General features: G+C 41.9%; 3 protein-coding genes and 1 pseudogene across 7 annotated transcripts in view; 3 read left to right on the top strand and 1 right to left on the bottom strand.

Moving 5' to 3' along the window:
• Positions 1–5,958: 5,958 nt before the first annotated feature.
• LOC138003618 (neuronal acetylcholine receptor subunit alpha-2-like) overlaps positions 5,959–26,637 on the bottom strand; it is a 27,249-nt gene continuing 6,570 nt past the window's right edge. For 2 of the 4 annotated variants that reach the window (XM_068849792.1, XM_068849791.1), the window contains 7 exons: positions 15,479–15,523; positions 14,782–14,891; positions 14,327–14,562; positions 13,185–13,497; positions 11,973–12,084; positions 9,799–9,886; positions 5,959–8,734 (listed from right to left, as the gene is read on the bottom strand). In XM_068849792.1, coding sequence (XP_068705893.1) covers positions 8,451–8,734; positions 9,799–9,886; positions 11,973–12,084; positions 13,185–13,497; positions 14,327–14,562; positions 14,782–14,891; positions 15,479–15,523 — 1,188 coding nt within the window. In that variant the 3' untranslated portion in view covers positions 5,959–8,450. Of the gene's footprint in view, positions 8,735–9,798; positions 9,887–11,972; positions 12,085–13,184; positions 13,498–14,326; positions 14,563–14,781; positions 14,892–15,478; positions 15,524–16,942; positions 17,080–17,743; positions 17,963–26,637 lie in introns of those variants that run through there. The other 2 variants (XM_068849793.1, XM_068849789.1) reach the window with 2 other exon arrangements.
• LOC138004277 (uncharacterized) lies at positions 19,719–21,005 on the top strand (annotated as a pseudogene).
• LOC138004278 (uncharacterized) lies at positions 21,246–23,086 on the top strand. The gene is made up of 2 exons (XM_068850751.1): positions 21,246–21,725; positions 22,267–23,086. The coding sequence occupies exons 1-2, from the start codon at positions 21,246–21,248 to the stop codon at positions 23,047–23,049; spliced, it is 1,263 nt and encodes a 420-aa protein (XP_068706852.1). The 3' UTR covers positions 23,050–23,086.
• The window catches only part of LOC138003609 (uncharacterized), a 21,031-nt gene continuing 20,664 nt past the window's right edge, over positions 26,271–26,637 (top strand). Inside the window, exon 1 of one of the 2 annotated variants that reach the window (XM_068849764.1) lies at positions 26,271–26,342. In XM_068849764.1, the coding sequence (XP_068705865.1) occupies positions 26,311–26,342 (32 nt within the window). In that variant the 5' untranslated portion in view covers positions 26,271–26,310. The remainder of the gene's footprint in view (positions 26,343–26,637) is intronic. The other variant, XM_068849766.1, reaches the window with a different exon arrangement.

The following is a 26,637-nucleotide window of genomic DNA, read 5'->3' on the forward strand; positions in this document are numbered from 1 at the left end:
TGAGACCATAGCTTTTAATAATGTCTTCAATAGGTGCAACATACAGAGAGAGCAAAGATGGTCCGAGGACAGAGCCCTGTGGTACACCTTGGGCTAAACGGATCGGTTCCGACGTCTCATCACCAATCTTGACAGACTGCGTGCGCTCACTCAAGTAAGATTTGAGCCAATCAAGAACTGTACCAAAAATACCATAACGGTCCTGGAGTCTCTTGAGAAGTATCTGATGATTAACAATTTCGAAAGCAGAGCTCAGGTCCAGCAAAACGAGGATGACATCATTGTTGTTGTCTAACGCCAAGCTGATGTCATTATGGACACGGAGTAATGCTGTTTCTGTACTGTGGTTAGGCTTGTAGGCAGACTGCATTCGAGCATAGAGTCCATTAACTTGCAAATACTGATGTGGCTGATTAGATACAACACGTTCTGTTGTTTTCGATAAGAAGGACAAGTTTGTAATGGGACGATAATTCTTGAGAAGCTCAGGATCAAGATCTTTCTTTTTGATGATAGGGGTGACCAGGCCATGCTTAAATTGTGAAGGGAATACGCCAATCACAGGTGATGAGTTGATAATTGCAGTGATAGGGCGAACCAAGACGTCAATGCACTTCTTTACAAGGACTGTAGGTATCGGGTCCAAGCTGCAGGACTTCGTGATGACATAATGACTGATTTAACATTTTCAGATGTCACTGGCTTGAAGGTACTCAGCTCATAACTTGATGGAGTAGGTTGCTTGTCATAACGATGACAATCGCCAATGCCAGAAGAAGCCATTAAGTCGTCCAGTAAATCAGAGATCTTAGAATCAAAGAAAGTGCAGAATCGTGTAGCAAGTTCATGCCGGTCAGTATGGGTAGGCAGGATTATCTTGTTCTTTACGGTGAACAGCCCATCAACGAGATTGAAGAGTTCAGATTGAGTCGATGTAGAGATTTTATCAAAGTAGTAATTCCTCTTATTATATGGCTTGTGTTTCTGGACGACATAACGAGAGCTGTGATTAGCCAAGCTAAGAGCAGCTAATATAAGCGCTAGGGTATTACTCTCCCGTAATGCCTACGGGCCGATTTGGTTATGGAAATTACTTTTTTCTTCTTTAAAACCGTTCTGTTAGCCATATGATTAACAACTTAATAAGCTTGACCGTTCGGTCGTTGTAGCAAAATCTCAAACTTCGGCGTAGCTGTATTGACCTCGCTATCACTCTTTTTAGGGAGTTAAGAAACCGCGACGGCTACGGCGACGAAAACGTCACTTCAAAATATAAGTTTGAGCTATTCGAAGTATTTCATGATTATTCCATCTTGTTTATATTATTCAATATGGGCGAAGAGTCCTAAAACTGGATTGGTTCGGACGGATTTGAAGTAAAGAGTGAGACTGAAAGATTCACTGTAGTTTGTCCACGTTGTCGTCAAAACCTTAAATTTGTTCATTTCAAGTAGTAGTTTTGACGAGTACGGGAGAGAAATGTTCAAAAATGCGTGCCGCACGTGCAGTACGATCATTTTTGGTTCTTTTAACCAATAATATTACTGCTTTTTGGCGTTGTCGTTGCCGTAGCCGTCTTCGTTTCTTAAAAGGGAGTTTAAGAAACCACGACGTCTACGGCGACGAAAACGTCACTTCAAAATTTAAGTTTCAGCTGTTCTAAGTATTTCATAATTATTCCATCTTGTTTATATTATTAAGTATGAGCGAAGTGTCTTAAAACTGGATAGGTACGGACGGATTTAAAGTAAAGAGTGAGACTGAAAGAATCGCCGTAGTTTGTCCACGTTGTCGTCAAAACCTTAAATTTGGTCATTTCTTGTAGTAGTTTTGACGAGTACGGGAGAGAAATGTTCAAAAATGCGTGCTGCACGTGCAGCACGATCTTTTTGGTTCTTTCAACCAATAGTATTACTGCTTTTTGACGTTGTCGTTGCCGTAGCCGTCGTCGCTTCTTAAACTCCCTAAACTCCCTTTTGCTGCAACGACCAAACGGTCAAGGTTTATATATTATTAAGTGGTAATTAATAGTTCATTAGCTTTATAACGCTTTGTTTTTCCAAGCGAAAGATCATTACAATTATTGAAAATTAAACGGTTGTAAAGCACAAGAAAAGAGTTAAGGACAGTGCCTACTAATTCAAAAGGGGCATTATTCCTGTAAGGAATGATGCTATTTATGTCGTCGACTTTGACCTCCTCGGGTAAATAGATGCATTCAGCCAGAAAAATGAGCCAATCATAGATAAGGGCGGAGTAAGGTTAGGTCTAGTTAAGGGATTGCAATCTTCGTGACTGGCGCTCTTAGCTGTACCTTCACGGACTAAACTTGGATTATCAAGATTTTCCAGGCAAGCTGTATGCTGCTTAAGTTCTTTTTTGGAGGGCTTTATTCTCCCTAAACGTTTGGCATGGCCCCACCTCGGGTATTGATTCTTGGCCACTCCTTTATCCGCCGTTTAAAGGACTTTATTGCCTCTCATCCCGACCTTAACGCCAATTTTCTCATTGCTGAAGCCTGCGGAATTAAATGGCATGGTGTTGGCGGTAGAACTATTGCAAAGGCACGTGCGTTTGATTTACCAGTGGTTGAGTCTTTTCTGCCCCAGATTGTCATTTTACAGCTGGGATCAAACGATCTCGTACACGCTGACCCGTTGTCGATAGCTTCTGCTATTGAGGATTTAGTCGCTTTACTTCATGACCGCTTTCAGGTCAAACGTGTTTGCGTTTGCCAAACTGTTTATCGAGAATCGAGCCCTACGTATAATAAACGTGTTCGCGATTTAGTCAAGTACTTGAAGGTCCTGCTAGAGCCACTCCCGTACTCTTTTTACTGGAGGCACAGGGAGTTTTGGAATACCAAGGTTAGCCTTTATTCCAGCGATGGCGTTCATTTAAACTCGCGCGGCCATTATCGACTTTTTAGGAGCCTCAGAGGGGCCGTTTTAAGATGCTTACATTTCCTACATAATGAGAGCATTTAACCAATCGCAATCTCTCATTATTGAAAAGATTTGCTATTTGTTCGCCAGTTCCTTGCGGTTTATGTTCACCAAGCCGATGAATAAATAATTTTTAATGAATCAGCCTTCAGTTGGAATTACACGTTGCTGACTTTTTGGCTGCAACATTCCACGCTGTTCACAACTTCTTATATCATGTGCGGATATCCGCCTGATGGCACAGTGTGCCCGATGTTATTTCTTATACCGGCTTTGGTTGTTATTTATTGTGAGATAATTACAAAAGCCATACGGGTGTACAATCCTTTCGACCACCGAGTAGGTTAGGTGAGTCCAATGCGCTCGGCTGCTGTTTTTTCTCGCACCGCTATGGAACTCGGCTTTATGATACGTTTTTGCGCTACCACACACGCTCTCGCTGTTGTCATTTTTTATTCAGGTCATTTTACAATACGCCCCTCTGAGGAATTCCTGCTCCGATTCATTTTTCCGACAGCCCAGCTTCTCAGTTTAACCAGATGCGGGCCATCTGTTGATTCTTAGTTGACTTCTAACCAGTGTGGGTAACATTTGCGCTCACGCCTCCTTTTAATTAGTTTATCTTTCCGGTAGCTTTTTTCACCATCAGCTATGCCTCCCAAGAAACGCACGTTGGGTACAAATTCTCGTCGCTCAAAGCGGTTACGTCCTTCTCAGCTCCCTGAAATGGCTAACCCAACCCATGAAAATCGACCCCGTTCTCGTTCATGCACCTTTCCCAAGGGTATTTGTTGGACATTTCATGCCGGAAAAACCTGTAGTGGCTGCAATTACGAGCATATCTGCTGCAAATGTGGGGCAAAACAGCCCGCTAGTCACTGTTCCGCTTCCGGGAACCTCACGCGCCACGGACCCCCTAAATCAGGGATATCCGGCGTCCTCAATTCTGCTCAGCTTACCGAACGGTCACGCCCGTAAAGGTGGATCGACTTAAATTTTTGCTCCAGGATTATGTGTCTAATTTGGGTAGATATTTGGTCCATGGCTTTCGTTATGGCTTTCACATACAATTTATTGGCAACCGCGCCCCGTTCGAGTCTCCTAATCTGAAAAGCGCCCTACAAAACCCGGATTTGGTCATCTCTAAATTGCAAAAGGAAATTGATGCTGGCAGGATTGTTGGACCTTTTACCAAAGCTCCTTTTCCTAATTTTCGCTCCTCGCCCATTGGCATAGTTCCCAAAGACACCAAACGAGGTTCGCTTAATTCAACACTTATCCTACCCCTCGTGTTCATGACAACATTTCCGACGACTGTTCTACTGTTCATTACGCCACCATAAATCAGGCAGTGAAAATTGTTCAGCGTTTGGGGGTTGGCTGCTTCATGGCCAAAACCGACATAAAATCGGCCTTTCGTATCATCTCTATACATCCTCAAGACTATTCCTTGCTTGGGATAAAATGGGTGGATAAATATTACTTCGATCGCTGTCTCCCGATGGGTTGCTTATCTTCGTGCGCCATTTTTGAAACCTTTAGCACTGCTTTGGAGTGGCTCTCGTTGCAGAAATTAAGGGCGTCAGCCGTCTTACACATTCCAGATAATTTTTTATTAGTGGCCCCTTCTGCAGAGAAATGCGAAGCCGATTTGGCGAATTTTCTCCGCCTGTGCGATTATCTCGAAGTGCCGATTGCTCATGAAAAGACGATGGAGACGAGGATCACACTTGAATTCGCGAGTATTACTCTTGATTCTGTTTCTCAAGAGGCTAGATTACCTCCTGCTAAGCTTAAAAAATGTCGCACGTTGCTTCATCAATTTCACAAACGTCGAACAGTTACCCTTCGGGGGCTTCAGTCCCTTATCGGTCTTTTAAACTTTGCGTGTTCTGTCGTCGTTCCAGGCCGCGCTTTCCTACGTCGTCTTATTGACCTTACCAAAGGCATCAAAAAGGCACATCATCATATCCGTTTAAATAAGGACGCTAGGCATGTTAAACAATTTTAATGGTAGGGTACATTTCCCACTCCGCCAATCTCCCGCCTGGTCTTGCACGAACTTGTAAGCTAAGGTCTCTTTGATTCACAACTCTTCGGCTTTTCTGTTTCCACCGTTCTTCAATTTAGCGCGTTACGATTTTTAATTGCCGACGGCAAAGCTCATTTCTTCAAGCTGGTAATCTCCGATTACAAACAATGTCAACAACCGCCCTTTTGAGATATTAATATCACGAGAAGACTTCCCCGCGCAGTTTTGTCCCGTGCAGGCCATTTTAGATTATCTCGTACTAAGTGGAAATCGCCCGGTCCGCTTTTCTGTCATTTAAGTTTCGCACCGATTACGGTCGATCAATTCAATACTGAGTTGCAACGTTGCTTGTCATTCTGTGGCCTTGAAACCCGTCGGTACAAAGGTCACAGTTTTCGAATCGGAGCTGCATCGCATGCGGCTGAAAAAGCTTAAGGATTCTATGATTCACAAATTCGCACTCTTGGCCGCTGGAATTCCGATGCCTTTAAGGTTTACATCCGCCCAGAGCGTTTGCTTGCAAATTAAGTTCGTAAAATTGGGGTAAAGCACGCATTTTTCGAAGAAAATTGATCAACAATATTTGTAAAGAGCTTTAAAATGCAAAGAAATGTATGGCGTCTTTTGCAAATTGAAGCTTACTTATCTCTCAAAAATGTATGGTTACTCCCAATTTTCCTTTTGGATACTAAGAGTACTTAATAAGTTCTAGTTTCTCCGCATAATTTTAAACCGCGCAAAAATATCGCTGTATTAATAAGCATCAAACATAGGAATCCCAAGTATCTAGAGATGCGCAGAACGTATGCGCAGTGACAATAGTAGGCGGGATATGACATGTCCGTAACCATGACGGAGGGTGCAGTCAATGGTGTTAACCGTCAACCGTCAAATTGCTAAACATTTAACCGTCAACCGTCAAGAACGCAATAATTTTACCCTCAACCGTCAAATAAGCAAGCCAATATAAGCCGTCAAAATGTCTTAGATATCCTTAAAGCAATAACTAAAGGATTGACTTAAATAGGGACAAGTTATGTTGTTTATAAATAATCGTTTTAGTATATCACACAAATACATTTATGTGCAAGGCCTTTAACTCATAGTCTCGGATGAAACCGGCCGGTTAGCGACAGACCTGACTTTCGTCTGTAAACACTTCCGGTGTCATAAAACGTCAGTCATCAGGGGTCACTTCGCATGGCGTGGCCAAACACCATTCCTATTAATCAAGATAGGAATTTATAAGACCCTCAGAGTTTTGCTTTAACGAGTACATCTTTCAAACATCTCCCTTTTCTATACGAAATAAGGGGAGGGTTTAAAAAGATTTCTCAGCAAGGGCTGTTTTTTTATAACATCCCAGTTGTCGTTTAAAATCTATTTGAGATTAGACACTGCACGATGGGCAATATTCTGTACTAAATGGCAAAATCTTTTAGCGCGCTTTTTTTGTTTTCAAAGCCGCTGTTACACTTCGGAATTTTTAGCTGAAACTTGCGTGCAACGGCGCTGCGAAACAAGTTCACAAGGCTTTGCACCGTGCATCATGGTCGGTTTTCGTGAAACTTTTTGAACTTCCGTTGCGAGTAAATTTCACGAAAAGGAGAACCGCTTTCTACGTACTTCTGCAACTGTCGCAACGATCGCAGTGGTGATAAAAACAAGATTTTCATCGTGTAAAACCACTTCGTGAAACCTGTCTCGCAACGGAAGTTCAAAAAGTTTGATGAGACCGACCATGTTAAAAAGTACAACGCCTGCTGACACTTGCTTCGCAGCGCCGTTGCGAAAAGTTTCAACCTGTAACAGCGGCTTAAAACTGATTGACTCCGGATGAGGGCATTTGACGTATTCTTTGTTTAAATTGTGCATTGTTTTCTTCAAATTTGGTTTTCAGTGAAGTGTTAGTTCTGAGTAACCCCGGGGCCTGGCCTTTGATGAAGCCTTTTCTGACCCCCAGAGGGTGACAGAGGGTAAATTGCGTGAACTTGAAAGTTTCTGTCGGTTTGAAGTGCGTGCGCACACCATTCTAACATTACATGAAATTATCCAAACTTTTAAGAGAAGCTTCTGGTGGAATTGAATGCTCCCCAAAACGTATCAAGTTTTAGGAACAAGACTGAAATATCTATGCAATCAGCATTTTGAATTATATGAGGTAACAAACATAAATTCAGACGGTACTCTATGTGCCGCGCATTTATGTCTTAAAAATATACCATGGGCTTTAGCTGTCCTAGAACGGGGCAAACACTCCAAACCACTCTCCTCGTGTTTAGTTGCTATCAACCATACGCCTGCTATCAACTATAGTCATTGGTATGGTCAATGCTGTTGTCTTCCTAGACCTAAAGAGAGCGCAAGCCCTAGCCCTAACCCTAACCCTAAATTATATTACTGCGCTATACGCGATGAGGCCTATCTTTGGTTTGTGTCGTCCCGCTCACTACGGTGTTGTCCTTAAATTGTGGTGCCCCTCAAGGGACCATTTTAGGACTCTTGTTGTTCTTGCTGTATACTAATTACCTCAATTTGAAAACCCCATATGCCCTTCTCACCACAACATAGAATAGATGGTTCTCAATCACGTGATGAGACGGCCATGTTGGTGCACAAAACCATAGCAAATTATGGCTCATGTTTTGCATTATGATAGGGTCAAATTCCCAAAGGAATTTTTCTCCTATTGTTCTGTGCACCAAATATAGAGTCGAAGGAAGAGAAAGTTTGTAGTTTGCAACACTGTCCAATAGCAAAGATACCTTCGACATTACCTATTATTGGGTACCTTTAGATCGGAAGATCCGTTCTGAGCATGCGCAATTCGACAAATGTCAGTCTCCAAACCTTATGCGCATGCTTGGTACGGAAAACTGGTACTCGTATTCGCCCTCGTCCAACGGTTTAAAGGCCTATTATTAATTAATATAACATCGGGAGCCTTCTAGGTCCCATTAAAAATAGGGTTCTTGGTTGCTTAGCGACTAGTTGTGACGTTTTTCACGGGCGCAATACACCATAGGCTCTCTCCGAGTTCATGTCGGCCTCCGTTTCAAAGCGAGTCTAAGTGCGAAGTCTTTCTTTTGAAAATTAGTTTTCATTCATATGTAAAGTAGAACTAATTACCGTCTCAAAAACTTCACACTGTGACTCGCTTTGAAGAGGAGGCAGACACGAACTCGGAAATGGCCTCGTCATCAAAGGGTTTCCGGTGATTGGAACAATTGAGTAAGAAAGCTGATTTCTTTCAAGCAAATGGATATTAACTATGCCTACAGCAAGGTCAACGCTACAAAATAATATTATAACTTACTTACTAAGGAAAAATTTTTGTGCTGCGTGCTGCACATGTTACAAAGGTTTAGACTCGCGTTAGTGGGAAACGGAAACCGGGAGGCTAAAGGTTGCTTTATGCGAACAAATTAAAAGTGACAGTGCGTATCTGTGGACGAAGGAATCGATCGATGGGACTACTCATCGTCTGTGGTCGGTGGCAGGGGCCTGGAAACTAAAACTCCTGGCACGTCCAGAAAGATGCCAAATATGGAAAGCGCAACAGCGATCAGATAGCAAATCAGGAAAAGCCTGTTTACAACACGCGCAGCCAGTTGCCATTCTTCCTGGATGTTATCCTTTTCTTGTTTCCTCAGTACTTGCTTTGCCATCATGGTGATGCCGCTAGGCTCTTTGGGAAGGCGTCGACGGGTCAATGAGCTTTCCGTTGCATCCGCATTCCCAGTGGCATTTCTATCTTCTAAAAATCATATAGAGCGGTTTTCAATTGAGTGTCGAAAGTAATTAGCGAATTACTTTGGTTTTGCATTACATAGCTCGTGATTGGTTCAAAGTTGCCGCGCCACTTTTTCAACCAATCAGAAGTGAAACCACAACCAGTCGTGGCTCGCGCGTGTACATTTTCCCGCGCTTTGTGTCTGCTACGTGTAATTACTCCTAGAATTGATTGATTTACTGGATTTCTCCGCCCTTTTTGATTGGCCAAAGTAATTACTTACGTTTTGGTTTTACGACACTCATTTGAAAACCGCTCTACAAGGAATTAGCTGGGAAAAGAAGGCCATAACACAGGAGTCTCGATTTGCGATGGAATGCAGCCCATCAGGTTTTGGTATTGATTTTTTTTACCATTTAAAACGTGGCGTTATTGTGTTTCGTGCATGATCCACGGCTCGATGCATGACGTGGCCTTTGAATTTGCGTGCGCTGTAAGGATGCGCAGTAGCAATGGGCGCAAACGTCCTTAAAGTGCCCCTTTGGCCAAAAAATCAATTCTTATGTTTTCTTTGGATTTCAAACACTAAGCGACAAAAGTTTTAAGCCTTGATTAAAAAAAGACAGCTGATTATTTTAACTGGAATTTTCCTATTTAAAGGTCCGCTAATACTAACCTTAAGATCTTGAGAGAGCTGGATCGAGGAGAAAATGACGTCAAAGGCTCACTATTTTAAGAATGCAATGCATGTGTACGCCGTAAAATTAACATGCAACACGGGAGTTTTGGGATTTCAGTTTGCATAATATAATAATCTGCATTCACACTGTGAAATTTTAAGATACTGAGCCTTTGACGTTACTTTTGCCTGGATCCAATCCTCTGAGGTGTTAAGCAAACACACTTTCAAACTCTGAAGAAAAACAGGAAGTTTTTTTTTTTTTTTTTTTTTTTTTTTTTAATAACAGGGGCACTTTAAAAAGGAGCTCAAGTTGTTCCATCCGGACCAAACCCACTGTAAGGCAAGAAAACAGAGAGACTGGGTTTGAAATTGCCGAGACCCCTGCCAAATTCTTCGCTTTACTCACCCTCATCCTCGATGCGTTCCGTCGGTGCTGTATTTTCATCCGGGACTTCATAACGCACTACTTTGGCGACATAACCGAGGATATAAACCTATGGACCAAACAGTGATGAACAAAATGGCGTTTTTCAAATGAGTGTCATACAACATGGTAATTATTTCGATAGGTCACAACCGGCTCTAAGCGGGGATAAACGAGATCAAGCTTCACATATCTTATTGATTTTTCAGGGGTAAAAGTAATTTGTTTCAGTTCAGTTGATTCAAACTTCATGATATTGTTCAGATTTGAACTTTAACTATTTAAAGGGTCTCTATCAATCAGTGTCTATTGTGGGAATTTGTTAACGTTTTCATCCGGGATAAGTGGGGGTGATAAGTGTAGTTCAATCGATCACGTGTGCACAAAAAAGGGAGTTTAATCCCATCATGATACAATACAATACATACGTAATTGACCGCTCCCCATAGGGGCTTTTCAGGGCCAATGAAACACAATCAACGAAACAACGGAACACAACAACAACAACTGTTAAGAATCCCAACTGGCCGGAGGCATACCAGTCGGCTATTTACAAGTGCAGCTGGGAAGTTGAACCAGGGACTACTAGGATCAAATTCAACGAGTGATCAGAGCGGGTCTTGAACCCGAGATCTCCGGATCTCAAGGCAAGCGCCCTAACCACTGGGCCACACTGCCTCCGAAAAATTCAGTTGCCAAAAATTCATCGTCGCCAACGATAGTGGTAAGGTTTTCTAAGTATTAAAGATGATGATCTTGTTTTTTTCTTTTTCTTTCATTCCTTGGCGACCTATTACGTTTTGGGGGCAAACATGACATTAGACCAGACCCGTCCTCAAATCAATGCTATAAGGCAGAAAATCTTCAGAAGGCCAGGCTGCAATTTCGATGCAAGTGAAAATGGCCGCCAATCGCATGTGCCCCCGAAGCGAACACTGGTTGAGATGGACCCTTTATGAATAAAAATATTGTTAAATAACATATTAAAATAATAGCTACACACGAGGGAGTGAGCGGTGGTCAGAAAAGCATAGCTTTCTAGCTCACCACCGCATGCATATGTTGAAAAGATAGGATGAATCGAGTGCCATGGCTTAAATCAGGGAATTATCAAGGTGATAGCAAATGAAAACTCAGTATGCAGGTCACATATAAGCCCCAGCAAATCCCGGTAAGTTGAAATGTTACCCTAATTATCACCCTGTGATTTAGATACAGAACATTTATTAACTTACTATATGACATTTATTTCACAATTCTCATTCATTCCAATAGTCATAAAGAATATTACATGTGCATCTCAATTAAAATAGGCTTTGAAGACCAGAAGCTAGAAACCTTCAATTGTGCAGCTAAAGATCAAGGTTGAACATACAATTTGCAGAGATTAATTTCAAAAAGGCGAGGCCTCTTGAGAGGCTATGTTTAGTTCTGCTATGTTGTTTGGAAGCAAGTTGGAAGGATCACTGTCAATTTTAAGTCCCAGAGACTACATGAGAGGGATATCTTCATGCGTGAGTGTGTGTGTTTTTAGCTCCTAGGACGTTACGTGGGTAACAAGAGATTGATTGATTGATTGATTGATTAGCGAGTCTTACGCATGCGCAAAACTGTTCAGATGGGACGTGAATACTTCCTCATGAATTAGTAGCTGACTTCAAGGAATGCGACTCGGTCCTGAGGATTTTACTCAATGCGCATGCTCAGAACCGAACACACGTACTTAAAAGTCGCACTCCCGCTGTTCTCTATGAGTTTCAATTTTGATTCGGTCCTAAGCGCGCGCATTAGGTTTTGCTCAATGCGCTTGTGCAGGTACTTCTAGGCTCCCACAAAAAGAGAAAAACATTTCCCGAAATGTTTCCCAGGTGCAAAAGAAAGGAAACATTTGATGAGGAAGCGAGATGTTTCTGAAGAAAACTAGAAACATTTTTGCTCCCGTTACAAATGTTTTCTGGTGCTGCAAACGGGTAACATCTGCTTCTGTAACCATGTTTCCTCGTGGCGGGGGCCTCGAAGTCGAACTTTTCCTTTACTCTTGGAGTCGCGATTTTGATTCGACCTTAACCTTTATTCAACGCGTCTGCGCAGATCCGAATATAAGTGCTTAAAGATGCACTCGCGATTTTAATAATTTTGCAAATGTGCTCACTTACTTTGACCCAGCTTGGAACTTTTCCCACCGATGTGTTGTAATGATGAAATCTCAACACCCAACATGTTAAGATCAGTGCGCACGAGATTTCAATTATGGTCGCAACATAATATCTGAAGAATAAAGGAAGGAAAATACAAGAGATTTCTGACAAATAAAGGCAGCAACAAAAAGTGAGACAATTATTTAAAAATAGAGAACGGCGTTGATGCTATGACAGGGGACTCGTCTTTCACCGACGTACCCGAGATGAAATCCTGGACCTACTGTCTTGTTAAAGCTGATTTTGTGATGGATTTAGAGCCTGTTCTCTAGGTTCACCAAAAAATCCACGGTTTGTGGATGATCGAGGGCATACATCATATAGCGCCTATCGAAAGTGCCTTAAAGGAACACTGTCATGAGTTGCGCATGCGCTAGCGTCTTGTGAAAAGTTGAAAAGTGTTAGGTTAACTTTTTCAAGTTGAATCGACAAATTCAAAATGGCCTCCACTGGGGAGGGCCATGGTGGACTAAGGAGAAACTCCGGGAGAATAAGGAAGGCTTTAACGGATCGCAAAGAATACCTGAAGGAGTGGAATAACACGCACAAGCGTATTTATCTCAAGCAAAGATTTTTTTCACGCCTGGCTGCAAGCTAAATTCGATGCTGGCTACGAAGCGTGCAGCGACAGTAATTTCGCTTTGTACGGCAAGCACTTTCGCATTTACAAAAGTTAATTGATCCGGAAAGTTCTTCCTGACAGGTAAATATTAAATTCGGAGCGCTATCGTTGACATAGAATTCATTAGCTGCGAATATACGTGACTCACGCGTGAATCCATAATGGAGGCTAGAATTTTCCGTGAGCGCGAGAGCGAACAAACTCGAGCATGCGCAGCTCATGACAGTGCCTCTTTAAGTATTCTCTCGATTCGTTGGTTTTGAAAAACTGTAATTTACAAACGTTCAAAACTAGGAGAAAAATCTTGTGCAAACCTATATGAATTTGCTTCAATTATTACAGTGAAACTCTTCGCGCTAAAATTTCCATTGCTGTTTTACGACAATAATTGTCTCCTTTACATCTCGCTGATCTGCTGTTGCCAAGGTCACGCAAGGGTTTGGATTGCGTGACGTCAGTCTAAGCCGCTGTTAAGAGAATCGCATGATCTCGATGCAGGTGACTAATAAGAAGAGTAATAAAGGCGTTTACTATAACCCATCCCTTACCTTCCGATTAACGGTAGCACCTCTGAGGTCTCAGGAATGTGAGTGGAAGCCAACAAATAGAACACAATCAGTGACAAGAGAATTGTTACTCCCACTACCATACGCTCCCCACTCTCAGGGGGTAGGGTGAACAGGATCAATGTCATAAATGACGTCATCATGCATGGAGCGATGAGGTAGTAGAAGTAATAGAAAACCTTTCGACGTATGTGTATGACGTACGTTACTGCCGACTTGCCTTCGGTGTGTATGTGAGTTGCTCTGCTTGATGACGTCAGGGCATAAACGCTTTCTAGGTTCCACTCTCCACTCTCTGAAATGAAACGTATTCATCGTGTTTGTGATTCACAGAACTAAAATGTTCTTTCTCTCTTTCTTTTTTTTTTCTGTACATGTGTGTAAAGGGCTGAAAATCACTTCTGTTGGGAGCTCATCAAGGGGAGAGTATATCTCCACTAAATTCTTTATTTTTAGAAACAGATTTTTCCCGCGAAAATATTATATTTTCCTTGACGCTGAGATAGCTTGGCCTGGCATTTACAACAGTTGGTGTGTTAAATCTCCGAAGGGAGATTGGCATTTACAACAGTGGGTGTGCTGATTCTCCCAAGGGAAGCGTTCTACAAATAAATCAACTCTGGAAAGAATTGAATCCTAGGCCAAGTATGGCCGACAAAGGGTCCCCTTGGTGTGCTCCTACATGGGAAGCCCTAAAACGGAATGTACATATTCACCAATGAATAAACGCAAAAGAGTTGAAGCGAGCAGACATGCAATTTCTTTGAAAGATTCTGGGTCACCACCGGGATCTGCGAAAACCACGCATGATATTCCTCTTCGTTTATCTACTTGTACATACAGCTCATTTTCACAATCAATCACTAGTGGGTCAACGATGCTGTGTCAACGAGGATTTCTTTAAAAGTTGCGCACAGACCTCACCATTTATCTATTCATTTTGGTCTCGTCCTAGGGTCTTTTCGGCTTTCAATATGGTGGCTCGTCGGCGACGCCATTTCGAGAGCTTGAGGCGACTCTGGGGTTATCGATCAACGTGGTCGCCAGGATTGCCTCACTTAAAAGCCTTGGGAAGATAATAAGATCAAACTTGCGTTTTAGCTCATTAAATTTTTTGCATTTACCTGTGTAATTCTGAAGTATATCAGTTTCCTCAGGCTGCAACTGGATTGTACTTCTGCTGTACGTCCAAGATGCGAACTTGAGTCTACAAAATTGTTCGTCGAAGGGAAAATAGCGAACATTGAGTTTGCAGGAACTCTTGAGAATGACGGGCGCCAACCAGCGGACTGTGCCATGGGAAGTCACGAGAAGGGGATTTTTCATTCCCACAGGCTTCCCCATTTTGTTGGTCTCCGCGCTACAATGCAGGATGGAATAACACAAACCGTTTTGAAAAACCGCGAATATCAAATATAAAAAACGTGCTAAAACAATCAAAGATCGAACTAGCACGAACAAACTGAGATCAAAGTCTATAAGACGACAAACAAGTAAATTTAAACAAAACAATTAACAACCACCAAGAGTGCTTCGTGCGCATACAAATCGATAAATTTTGTGTTCAGATTAGGGTTACTTGTTTAGGAGAACTGTATCTGGCACCCAGACATCATCAGGAGATAAACTGATCTCTTCAATCCAGCCATGTTTTGATTGGTTCCATTGCAAAGCTGGGTCAAACCAGGCCTGCCAATATCGAAAATACCAAGTGTAAGAAATTGAATTAATGTGTCTTGAAGGAGAGAATGTTCCTGGAATTTTATGAACAATAAACACGAGATCCAAGATGACCTTGAGCGATAGATCGTTCAGCTGTGCCACCCTTACACTTTGGAATCTTCTTCTACTTACGATTCGGTCTAAACTGCAGAATACTCCGCCACTGAGGGTGCGTTCGATTGACCCTATTCCGGAATAAGAATACGCGTACGTGGAGTGATTATTTATAACGGTATGTCTGGCGGATAATAAAGATATGTTTAAAATAGCACTTTAGCAAGTGTTTGATAATTTTAATGTCAGCCTCCGCAAAAACGAAGGATTTCTAACTTCTAGTCCATGTATTCCTATTCCGGAATACGGTCAATCGAACGCGCCCGTAGTTGTATGTTACTGGCATGTACTTGTATTGTTATATTCCTCGTTCTTTAGAGAATGCCGCTAGAAGAACATAATAGTAACTGGATATTCTGCAGTTCCATATAATGGACAGGTAATTCAAAATATATAGTTTAAGATCATTTTGCATTATCTTACCAACGGGCTTAAGTTACCTGCTTCAACCAAACGCTAGTAATTACGACTTGTTTTTTGACGTCCTGTGTAAAAATCATACCGAGAATTTAGCGCAAAGTTAAAAGCATTCCCAGCTATTTTCCCAACTCTGCCTTGTATCACTGTAGAGATCAATTAAACGAGGCGATCATGAATCAAAGCAAAATTTAATGCATTCAATCCACTCTGAGTGCAAGAAAAAATCTTGCGAGCCCAACAAAAATGTTTTTCCCTCCAGCAGCAAATGTGGCCCAACATTATTAAGAAAATTTTTAAGCTCAGGAAAAAAAAAAGGCAAAGTTATCCTTATGAGAGAGATGCCTGAAGTTAATTTACGCCAGGTGAATAAATGAAAGAGATGTATTTTAAAAACGGAACTATTTGTTACTCGATTCCTTCTACACTTCGGCGGGGTTTTCGTTTGAGGCCGGAGGCCGGACGTTTCGTTCTAGTCGTATTTGAGGGGTTTGTTACTTTTTATTATAATAGTTTTAAAATTACTTTTTAAAGAGAATTTGAGCGAACTCCAGCCGTGCCTGGGAAACTGATTGTTGGGTTCTCTGGAAACTGCGTTTGTGGGTGTTCTATTAAAAACAATTCTGGATGCCCCCCAGGCCCCTCTAGGTAGCTCGCGCCTTCGGCGCTCCCAAGGCGCCTTGCAAAAAATGTCACGTCCGGTGCTTTTAGAAATATGTCAACTACTTTACAAATCTGTCGAAAACCCTGCTTTGGGATAGCACATGCAGTGGTGAGAGCACTCGCCTCCCACCAATGTGGCCTGGGTTTGATTCACAGACCCGGCGCCATATTTGGGTTGAGTCTCTGCTTCGAGAGGTTTTTTCTCCGGGTAACATTTCCGGGTTTCCCCCTCTCCTCAAAAACCAACCTACGATGTGATAAGATAAGAGTTGATAAGATTCTTGTACAGTGTCCCGAATTAGGGCTCCAGCGTTAGATACACTTGACACTGAAATAAAGTTCATCATAATTCCCTTCGAAGGACAACTAGCATAATAAAACCTCAGATTTGCAGTTTGATAAGAATTAACAATTCCAGAGGGAAAAAGTCTTCTTTGAAACACGGTTCATATGCACCTAAACTCGAATACATTCTTTAATAGATCAAAGTTGACATCAACAGCAAACACATTTTACCATTTTACATCGAAATGTGGCTCTTTCTGTGACGTATCCGGTTTTGCATTCATAAACAAGACGCGACCCGCGTGGACTAACGACAGAGCTGTGAGTGGCTTTGTACTTTCCCGTTAACGTTCTTCCAAACTGCTTTGCAAATAAATGCGTTAAGTTTTTTCAAAGCTCTAATATGGTACAAAATGTTCTTTATAACAAAAAGATATGTCTTAGCAACCATAATGCTTGAATTTTGGTTCGCTTTGAAGCATCCCTCACATGTCAGGTTTGGACTTACTCTGCACGCTGGACGTGCCTATCATGCTTACCATCTCAAATATCTGCACTAGTTTGATGCTAATATTAACCCGAGTCGGTTGTGAACTGTTTCCAATGATTGGCCGTAAGCCCGTGTGATAATTTTCCAGTAGCTTCTCCACCAATTCTCTCTCACGGAAGCAATTTGCTAAGAAAAGATAGGAGAATAACTGTCATAACAATTCGCTTGAGAAAGCTCAATACGTTAAAATTATCTTACAGCAAACAAACAGAAAATTGACACTACGCGGGAGAAAAAAGGTTTAATGGGGACTTTGAGATCTTCCACGGTGTCCCGAACTTTTCACACGAGATTTTCAAGTAACAGTTCGAGTAACCATAGCTCTGCTCGTGCGTTTTATATTTTTTCTGCCGTTCTTCACAAATATTGCAAGAATGAAAGTGACACACGTCAAGATCCAGTAAGAAATTAAAATGAGCACACGGTGGCATTTTTTTCCGCTGTCTTGTTTTTAACGCAGTTTCTCCAAATAATGTTTCTGGATGGTTTGTCTATTGCTAGAAGTTAAGCCATCTGAACTTGAAAACGTTGTAAAGAAAATTTGAAAAAAAATGAAATGAAACTTTTTATAACGTTTAGATATCTATCTATGAAAATTAGCATTTAGTGACAAGAACATACAAATAAAATACGATGATGTATTCGAAATATATTTGTAGCTATTTGGAATAAAAAGGCGTTCGAGAGGGTATATCGTTGCTGTTTTTCATTGCAAACCGTGACTCGGATGCCGAATATGAAATTGGGAATATCAAATCATGATACGCAGTTTAATTATTTACAAACATACCTCGTCCACAGAGTGCAGTTATTAAAAAAACCAGGCGAACCATGATACCAATAGCTTGAAAAATCGCGGCTAAATACATTACTTTTAACCTGCTATATTGAACTACCTACTGACCAATATATCTAGGAAAAAAACTCATACTTAACGAAGCGATGAACATTACGTTGGCCGGATGAAAACAAATTCGACTTTTGATGAACTTTGTGTGGTTTGCTTACAGGTGTTTACGGGTGACCTGATAGTCGGCAGGAAATAGTTCCCAGTGCCCTCCTCGATGTGGAAATTTAGTGACTTAAAGATCTACGACGGTGAGGGTGGACGAAAACGTCACCTCAAAATGTAACTTGGCTCTATCATAAGTCTTTCACGATTATTCAGTCTCGTTCACGTCCTACAATATGGGCGAAGTATCCAAAAAATAAATTGGTACGAGCGGTTTCAGAGTGAAAAGAGAGAATGAAAGATTCTTACTTTGTCGTAAAAACCTCAAATTTGGTGATTTCACGTCGTCGTTATGAAGAGGACCGATAACGTTAACATACTCGCTAAAATCCGTGCTGCACGTGCAGCACGATTATTTACGCTCTTTTAACCAATGATATCATGGTATTCGTAGCCGTCGTCGTTTCTTTAACTCCCTAATATGTGGCAAACTGCAACGGCCACTTGACAGGAACGCCACAAAACATTGGGGTTCATGAACAAAAACAATGCTGGCAAATATGACAGCAATTTTCTTTAAGAGGATACTAAAATGGCTCGGACACGTGAGGCGCATAGACGACTGTAGAATTCCGAAGCAGCTCCTGTTTAGCGAACTTGTGCAGGGAAGCAGATCCCGAGGAAGACCGAAGCTGAGGTACAAAGACACATGCAAGAGCAATCTGACCAACTGTAGCATCGATTTCAAGGCCTAGGATGCCACAGAAAACTACAGAGTATGTTGGAAAACAGCAGCGAACAAAGAAGTTGCACGCTTGCAGAAAGAAATGACATCAACCCTCGAGATCAGACACAAACGAAGGAAGGAAAGTTCAACCCAGCCATCAGGATGCAGGCATGTACCTTTCTCGCCCGCAAGCTTTGCACCAGCAGTGAATGTGCATCAAATAAGTAGCTGACGATCAGCAACGAGAGGAACTGCAGTCTTTGCTTTGACCCATCGGCCGGACAACGACGTGAATCAAGTTGACTAAATTTGAGGTTGTATAGAGGACTTGTACGTAAGAACCTGATGAAACATCTTTAATTTTCTTCCCAAACAACCACATCGTTCATACCAGTTTTATTCCTCCAATGTTGATACACACTTTCCTTCCCGAACTACTTAAGGTTATTCAAGGGTTCGTTCGATTGACCGTGTTCCGGAATAGGAATACATGGAATTGAAGTTATAAATTCTTTGTTATTACGGAGATTCACGTTAAAATTGTCAATTGTTTGAGCGAGACGGACACCTAGAAATGAGGCTTTGAGGGATAGAACAAAGAAAGAAAATAGTAGGATTCCTTTCACAGTGACTTATCATCCGGGTCTACCTAATACCAACGAGAATATAGTTCAAAACCACTTAAACATAGCAATAATAATTAAATAACTGCGGGACGAAGTTGAGCAGTTATTTATTTTCTGCGCGTTTCCGTGAGGAATTTATCATGTATACGCTATGGCATTGTTCCCGTGGAATCTTGTGTTTAATTATGCTGGGTATAAATGTTACGTGTCTTCATGTGTTCGTCCTTCGGGTCGTAGCGTACGTAAGCGACGGCATACTTCACTTTTGACCTCGCTTAGCTTATTTTCGCGCAGCTTTTCATTGTGTTTCTGTTTTTGTGTTCCTTTTGTGCGGAGAGTATGGCTATCTCAGCGCATTTTGCTCCAAGTCCTCCTCTTTTGCGGCTTCAGTTTCAAAAACGAGCTCCAAATGACTAGCCGGTGGTGCGCAAGATTTGGATGATGGAGTTGAGTATGATCGAATTGTGGATGTGTATATAATTTGCAAGCTGGAGAGTTTTCCGCTGATAGTTTCGGTGTTAAGGTTAAAGGCCGCCTTAGAACCGCCGTTGATTTTTGGTGCGATACTTTAGGTGCTTCTGAATTCCGAATCGTTTTAAGTATTATTAGGGACGGCTACAGGCTGCCTTTTGCTGCTTATCCTTCGCGCTGTTTTTTGCGCAATAATTTGTCAGCTCTTAAGCGCAAGGAATTTTTTTCCCAGGCGATTCTCGAATTGCTAGCTGGAGAGTGTATTTCTGAACATGAAGTTCCGCCTTTTTGTGTTAATCCTTTGTCGGTTGCGGAAGGCAAAAAGCTCCGCCTAGTAATAAACCTTAGGCAAGTGAATGAATGTTTAGCGAAACCTAAATTTAGATGTGAGAATTTGCGCTCACTTTCTCAAGTGTTTGAAAAGGACTATTGGTTTTTTACTTGGGATTTAAAGTCCGGGGTATCATCACGTGGCTATTTGCGATGACCATCCGCAGTATTTAGGGTTTTCATGGGTATTTGGAAATGGTGAGCGCCGTTATTTCTCATTTTCTCTTCTGCCTTTCGGCTTAAGTAGTGCGTGTTTTTGTTTTACTAAGTTGATGCGTCCTCTGGTTAACAGGTGGCGTTCTATGGGTCATCTTAGCTTTATCTACTTAGATGACGGTTTTTGCGGTCAGCCTGACAAGATCTCGGCTGCTGCGGCTCGTTTTATCCAGCGTTGGGAGCTTAGCGCTTCGGGATTTCTGTGCAATGAAGCAAAATCACATTGGGTTCCTATGCAGGTAGGGCAATGGCTAGGTTTTGTTATTGACACCATAGCGATGAAATTTTTCTGCCACAAAAATTTGTATCCAAGTTCAAGGGGCTTTTGCATGCTGCTATCTCAGATAGTTTTTGTACTTATAGATTCTTGGCTAAGATCGCGGGTTCCATCCTATCCATTGCCTTAGCGGTCGGTCCTATTGCGCGTCTATTGACCCGTCAGATATATCTTACTATTGAAGCTAGATCATCGTGGAATTTTGTCGTCTTTTTCACCCCCGCCCTTCTCGAGGAGTTTAAATTTTGGTATATTAACGTGGACTGTTTTAACGGTTATCCAATTTCATCTCCTTCTTCATCTTGTACTGTTCTCTTTAGCGATACAAGCGAGTTAGCTTTTGGTGGTTATGTAGCGTCTTTGAACGGTTCTTTGGTCAGTGGTATGTGGACCGCTGAGGAAATTGGCCGGAGCTCTACCTATCGTGAGCTTAAGGCTATTTACTACGTTTGAGTTTCCTGCATTGAGCAGCTTAGGCACGAGAAGGTTAAAGTTTTCACTGACAATCACGCCGCAGCTGCGATCGTTTCTATCGGGTTGCAGCAGGTTGCCTTGGCAGTCTTTAGCGTGTGTCTCGCTAATTATAATTCTTTGGAAGCCGAATGGATTCCTCGTGAATCGAATAAGCAGTCAGATCTGTTGAGTCGATTCATTGACAAAGATGACTGGTCCATCAATCCCTCCGTCTTCAGAATGATAGATGTAATTTGGGGTCCTCATACCTGTGACAGATTTGCGTCTTACTACAACGCTCAGTTACCTGTATTTAATTCGAGATTTGCATCTCCCGGTAGCTCTGGGGTAGATGCGTTGGCGCAAGATTGGAGTGGCGCTAACAATTGGCTGTGCCCCCCTGTAGACCTCGTCGTTCCAGTTGTCAGGAAGCTACAAAGTTGTCGCGGTCGTGGTACCTTAATAGTTCCTGAGTGGCCGTCTAGTATGTTTTGGCCTTTTTTACGTTTGTCGCCTTTAAAATTTAAACCCAATGTTCGAGAGGTTCTCCAGCTGCCTAGAATTTCAGAACTGTCGATAGAAGGTCCGGACCAAAGAGCCACCTATCGAACGAAGAAATCTGTGTTCTCGAGTTGCCCGGCTGTTGACATCTTGGCACTTCGTTTGGATTTTGCGCATCAGGCATTGCGGTGTCTATCTGGTGCGCTTGAGCTCCTTCCGGTTGGATATGCTTATTACTATGTTTTATTTGCGCCGATTTTTGGCGTCGAGGGAACATGGCTGCGTAGTTCGTTTTTGATTTGTCCATTATTTCTTTGTCTCGAGCGCTTTCCACCTTTTGGTGTATCGAGCCGCAAATGAGCCTGCCGTGCGTTAGTGTGCACAGCACCTTTTGGTGAGGGTCTTTGTATTTGGTCTTTGAGCTAGTGTGGGCGGACGCCATTTTGTGTTTTTCGAAGGCGCGCGCAATTTTGCGCCAGACACCATTTGGTGAGGCCTTGCGGCGTTTGGAGGCGGTGAGCATTTTTGCGGTTGACTCCGTTTTGGTGAGGGTTTTCTCGCGTTCGGAAGCTGTACGCATTTGTGCGCCGGGCCACCGTTTGGTGAGGGTATTTTTCCCGTGTTCGGAAGTGGCTCGGGTTTGGGGGGTGTCTATTTTTGTATCGATTGGACTCTGCTCTTTTTTCAGTTTCTTTCAGACGCTTTTTGAGCAAGCCCCTGGCGTTCAGCATTTAGCTCTGTTGAGGACTCCTATCTCCAGTTCTTGGTTCTGGATTTGGTTAATTTGCAGTTTGGCGCCAAGGCTCCCGCGACACTTCGCAAATATCGTGCAGGCTGGCTGCGATTGCGTTCTTGGGCTCTCTCCAAATTTGGTGTTCCGGTGATTCCTGCTGAGCCACTCCACGTAGCGTGGTTCTTAACTGACCTAAGGAACTCTGCTAGGAAGAATTCTGTTGGCTTTTCCAGTTCAGAGGGTGCAGTTTACAGTATCGCATGTGTCCACAGGTTAGCAGGTTTCCACCTGTCCCCTGCCGATCAGCCTTTTGTTAAGTCTACGCTGGAGGGAGCTAGGCGCAGTTTGGAAAAGCCCATCAGGCCAAAGGAACCTTTGTCGCTGGAGCTAGTTCAGAGGGTTGCTTCTCATTATATGTCGAATGACACTCTCGCAGTTATTCGCTTTCTTTTTGTATTGCTAGTAGGTTATGCCGATTTTCTGCGGGTGGATGAAATATTAAGAATGAGTATTTCAGATATTTCTATTTTTCCTGAGCATATGTTAGTTTCTCTACCTAAGACGAAAAACGATCAGTTCAGGGAGGGGCATTCGTTGTACCTTATTACGTCTGACAGGATCACCTGCCCCGTAGCTATCTTGGAGAAGCTTTTATCTCATTTACCTAAGAGCGATGGCAGTTTGCCTCTAGTTAGGAGGATAGTTCGATCTAAGTCCAATGAAAGGTTTCATGATAGCAAGGGCGTTTCGTATTCAACCATCAGAGATAAATTTAGGAAATTTCTTAAGCCGTTTGTTTCGGACGTTTGAGCTTATGGCCTGCATAGTATTACGTCTGGAGCTGCGTCAAGCCCTGGGTGTAGATCTGTTAGTGATGGTTTGCTTGACAGACATGCAGGCTGGAAGAGTTCCGCATCCAATTGCAAATATAGATATATTAACTATTAAGTGTCCGATTTGCTTCAAGTTCCTCATTGTTTGGGTATTTAATTGTCTTTCTTCTTTCGCTGGGGGAGAAGAGAGCATGCCTTGGCCCCAGTCCAGATTTCCTCCTACATGGGTTTTTTTCTGGCCTCCCTGGCTCACCTCTCTGCATTTTCGTTTTTTTGGATGTGTAATACGTACTGTCAGTCTTCTCATTTTTTCTTCATTCAGTTTCGTGTTGTATTAAGGATATTGCTATGCTTTTGTTATTGTCTTACCTTCTGAATATATGTTACAGTCGCTTACAGACCATTAAAGCAATATTCTCAATGTCGATGCCTGTGGTGTGTTAATTTTTGAGATTAGAGCAGAAAAGCAAGGTGACACACACTAACACCAACCTGGTTTGGCCAACACATCACGTATGCGCACAACCATTTCACCTGGTCAATTAGCAGCCATTGACAGCTCTTTCGGCCTTTTGGGTCTCATCAGCATGGCGTAGCTAACATACCAGGCGGGTGTTTGTTAAACATAGCATTGTTAAACGTATTTTGGTATTTAAATGGTAGATATAGGCATCTTTTTATCCCCTAAAAGTTTTTCATTTGTTCGGATTTCCTAGCTGAAAGTCTAGTGACCCGAAACTTTTAGGGATCAAACCTTATCTTTTTGAAAATTTTAGCCAGGGGACCTTTTTAGGGTAAAAATCCGTTTAAAATGGGCAATTATACCATTTTTTAGATGTTCGAAAATCCTAGGACAGGCAGGCAAGCAAAAAATTTTACAACAAATGTTCCGAAAATTCTAGATCTCAAATCGTCTTCCAAACAGATATTTTCCAAAATTGACGTTGGTTGCCCCTGGTGATTGAAGTGGATAAAAAGGAAACAGTATTTTGTCTTCATTTGTGATTGGTCTATATATATATATAAATGTTAAAAAATGGCCAAAGGACGGACAACTTCTGGTGTATAAAAAATAAAAATTCCATTACTAGGGCTAACGCTCATATGGCTCATTTGGGGTAGAAACCTAGCACTTCACATTACACTCAAACTGAGTTAAGTCGACTTGGTTTACTCTGACAGTCATCTGCATGTTCTTGATCTCACGTTGCATCTTCGGGATGTGCTTATTACCACTGATGAGATCAATCCGGTTAAGAAAGTTTCTCTATTGAAATTAAGGGCGTAGCCAGTGGGGGGGGGGGGGGATCCTGGGGTGCCCGTGACACCCCTTTGTAAGCCGTTTTTACTCCAACAACCTACAATATTCAGGTTGCGAAAACGCGAGTACCCTCTGTTTGACAAAATGTGACCCCCCCTTTGAAAAATCCTGGCTACGCCCATGTATAATTGGTGCTGGACTATTACTATAACCCAATCATTCTACCAGATATCCCAAAGGTCATCAAAAAACAATTTCATCTATTGAAATCTTCACCCCAAGTCAAGGAAAATTTTCCATTTAACCGTCGATATTTCCGGCTTTTCGTAGAACCAAAAATCATCAGGCTTAAGGAGATATTGGCGCCATCCAAATTCCGAGTAACCTCTAGCAGAAGCCTAAGCGAAGAAAACGGGAGTTGTTCACGGTGCAACAAGAAGTGTGATCTCTGTAAAAATTATTTAATTCAAGCTTCGAAATTTCAAAGTTCGGCAACTGGTCGTCAATATCCCATTCGACAGAAACTATCTTATTTATTTAGCTACCTGTACCAAATGCAACTTGCAATATGTAGGCTCCACTTCGATTGAATTTAAGGTAAGGTTCCTTAACCACAAGTCGAAAATGTCGTTTTTGGGTTTTTATTCCCAATAACGACAACACAAATAGCACAAAAAGTAGACCCTAAAGTTGTGTCATCTCCGAGTTCATTTGTGGTCTATTTTTTATTGTTGCTTGGAGAAAAGGTCGAAACAGCAGAAAGCAAATCGTTATCTTTAAGAAAGTTACGATATTTTCTAATTTCGAAGACATGTTTCGATGTTACAAACATCATCGTCAGTTACAAAATATTTGAAAAACCGTTAGGACTATATAACAACTAGGCGAAACATGCATAATTAAATATGATTAAGTGACAAGAAATTCATATTTGAGTGAGTTAAGGAGTGTTAAAAAGAATGTAGAGCCTAAAGCGTAAGTGTCAGGTTGACGTGATGAACTTGTTGGTTTAAATTAGGCTTTTCCCAATTTATATGCATAGCCTCCTTGAGTTTAAATTGAAATTTAGCAGAGGCGGAATCAAGGATTTCGAAACAATCCGCAGAGCAAGATTGACGACAACGTTCTGAACTTGACATCAAATTAGTGTTACCACGTTTAAATTAAGAAATCTTTTTTCAGTGAAGGATTCTGTCCCCAGAGAACTTCGTTTACGTGTGATTTACGAATTTACTTGTGCTTGCTGTAATGCTTGCTATATCGGCGAAACTGGTCGTCATTTTTCCACACGCGTCCTTGAACATCTCTCTTCAGACAAGTCCTCTCACATCTTCAAACATTTACTAAGCTCAGAACGTTGTCGTCAATCTTGCTCTGCGGATTGTTTCGAATCCTTGATTCCGCCCCTGCTAAATTTCAACTGAAACTCAAGGAGGCTATGCATATAAATTGGGAACAGCCTAATTTAAACCCACAAGTTCATCACGTCAACCTGACACTTACGCTTTAGGCTCTACATTCTTTCTAACACTCTGTAACTCACTCAAATATGTATTTCTTGTCACTTAATCATACTTAATTATGCATGTTTCGCCTAGTTGTTATATAGTCCTAACGGTTTTTCAAATATTTTGTAACTGACGATGATGTTTGTAACATCGAAACATGTCTTCGAAATTTAAAAATGTCGTAACTTTCTTAAAGATAACGATTTGCTTGGAGAAAACACAACATTTTAGGCTTGCCTTGACGAAAATTGGAGGTCTTGTAGTTATCTACTCAATTTATGGAAAAGCGCACACCTACGTTCCCGCATCCTCACTTCCCTGAGTCCCTTGTCCACACGCTTTAGTCACTTCCTTTGCAATCGCATACGCGTGACTTTAGTACTTAGTGAAATCAACATCATAATTAATTTATTCTATCTGCCACATGCACAGGTATTGTCAATAAGCTGTTTTTTGGTCAGCAAAAGGAATGGATCTCTGGCAGAATGGAACGTTTCAAAGGTAAATAAAATCATAAAAATGCTTCAACTTTAACTATACGTCGGAGCTACAACCCCACTATTTGTGACATGTTTTTTCCATAATTCATTAAGCTTAACTTTTTCGGTTTTGAGGGGAAATCTTTTTCGTCGCACGGGCAGGAGTCTTCTTGCTTTTATTTCTTTTCACAACACGATATATAATGTAACATAGCCACCGATTGAGAACATGCAAAAGCCAAACTAGGGCTTTCTTAAATCACTCTTGCATAATGGCCAGGTGGACAGTCAGCCGGTCTTTTGTCTGCCCCTCTGTC

Source organism: Montipora foliosa, chromosome 5, assembly GCF_036669935.1.
Source record: "Montipora foliosa isolate CH-2021 chromosome 5, ASM3666993v2, whole genome shotgun sequence".
NCBI classification, from domain to species: Eukaryota; Metazoa; Cnidaria; class Anthozoa; order Scleractinia; family Acroporidae; genus Montipora; species Montipora foliosa.

Coding starts and splice junctions, on each gene's coding strand:
- LOC138004278 (XM_068850751.1), top strand. CDS start 21,246: ATGATAGATGTAATTTGGGGTCCTCATACCTGTGACAGATTTGCGTCT. Junction 21,726..22,266: donor GTGCGCTTGAGCTCCTTCCG/GTTGGATATGCT, acceptor TCCTATCTCCAG/TTCTTGGTTCTGGATTTGGT.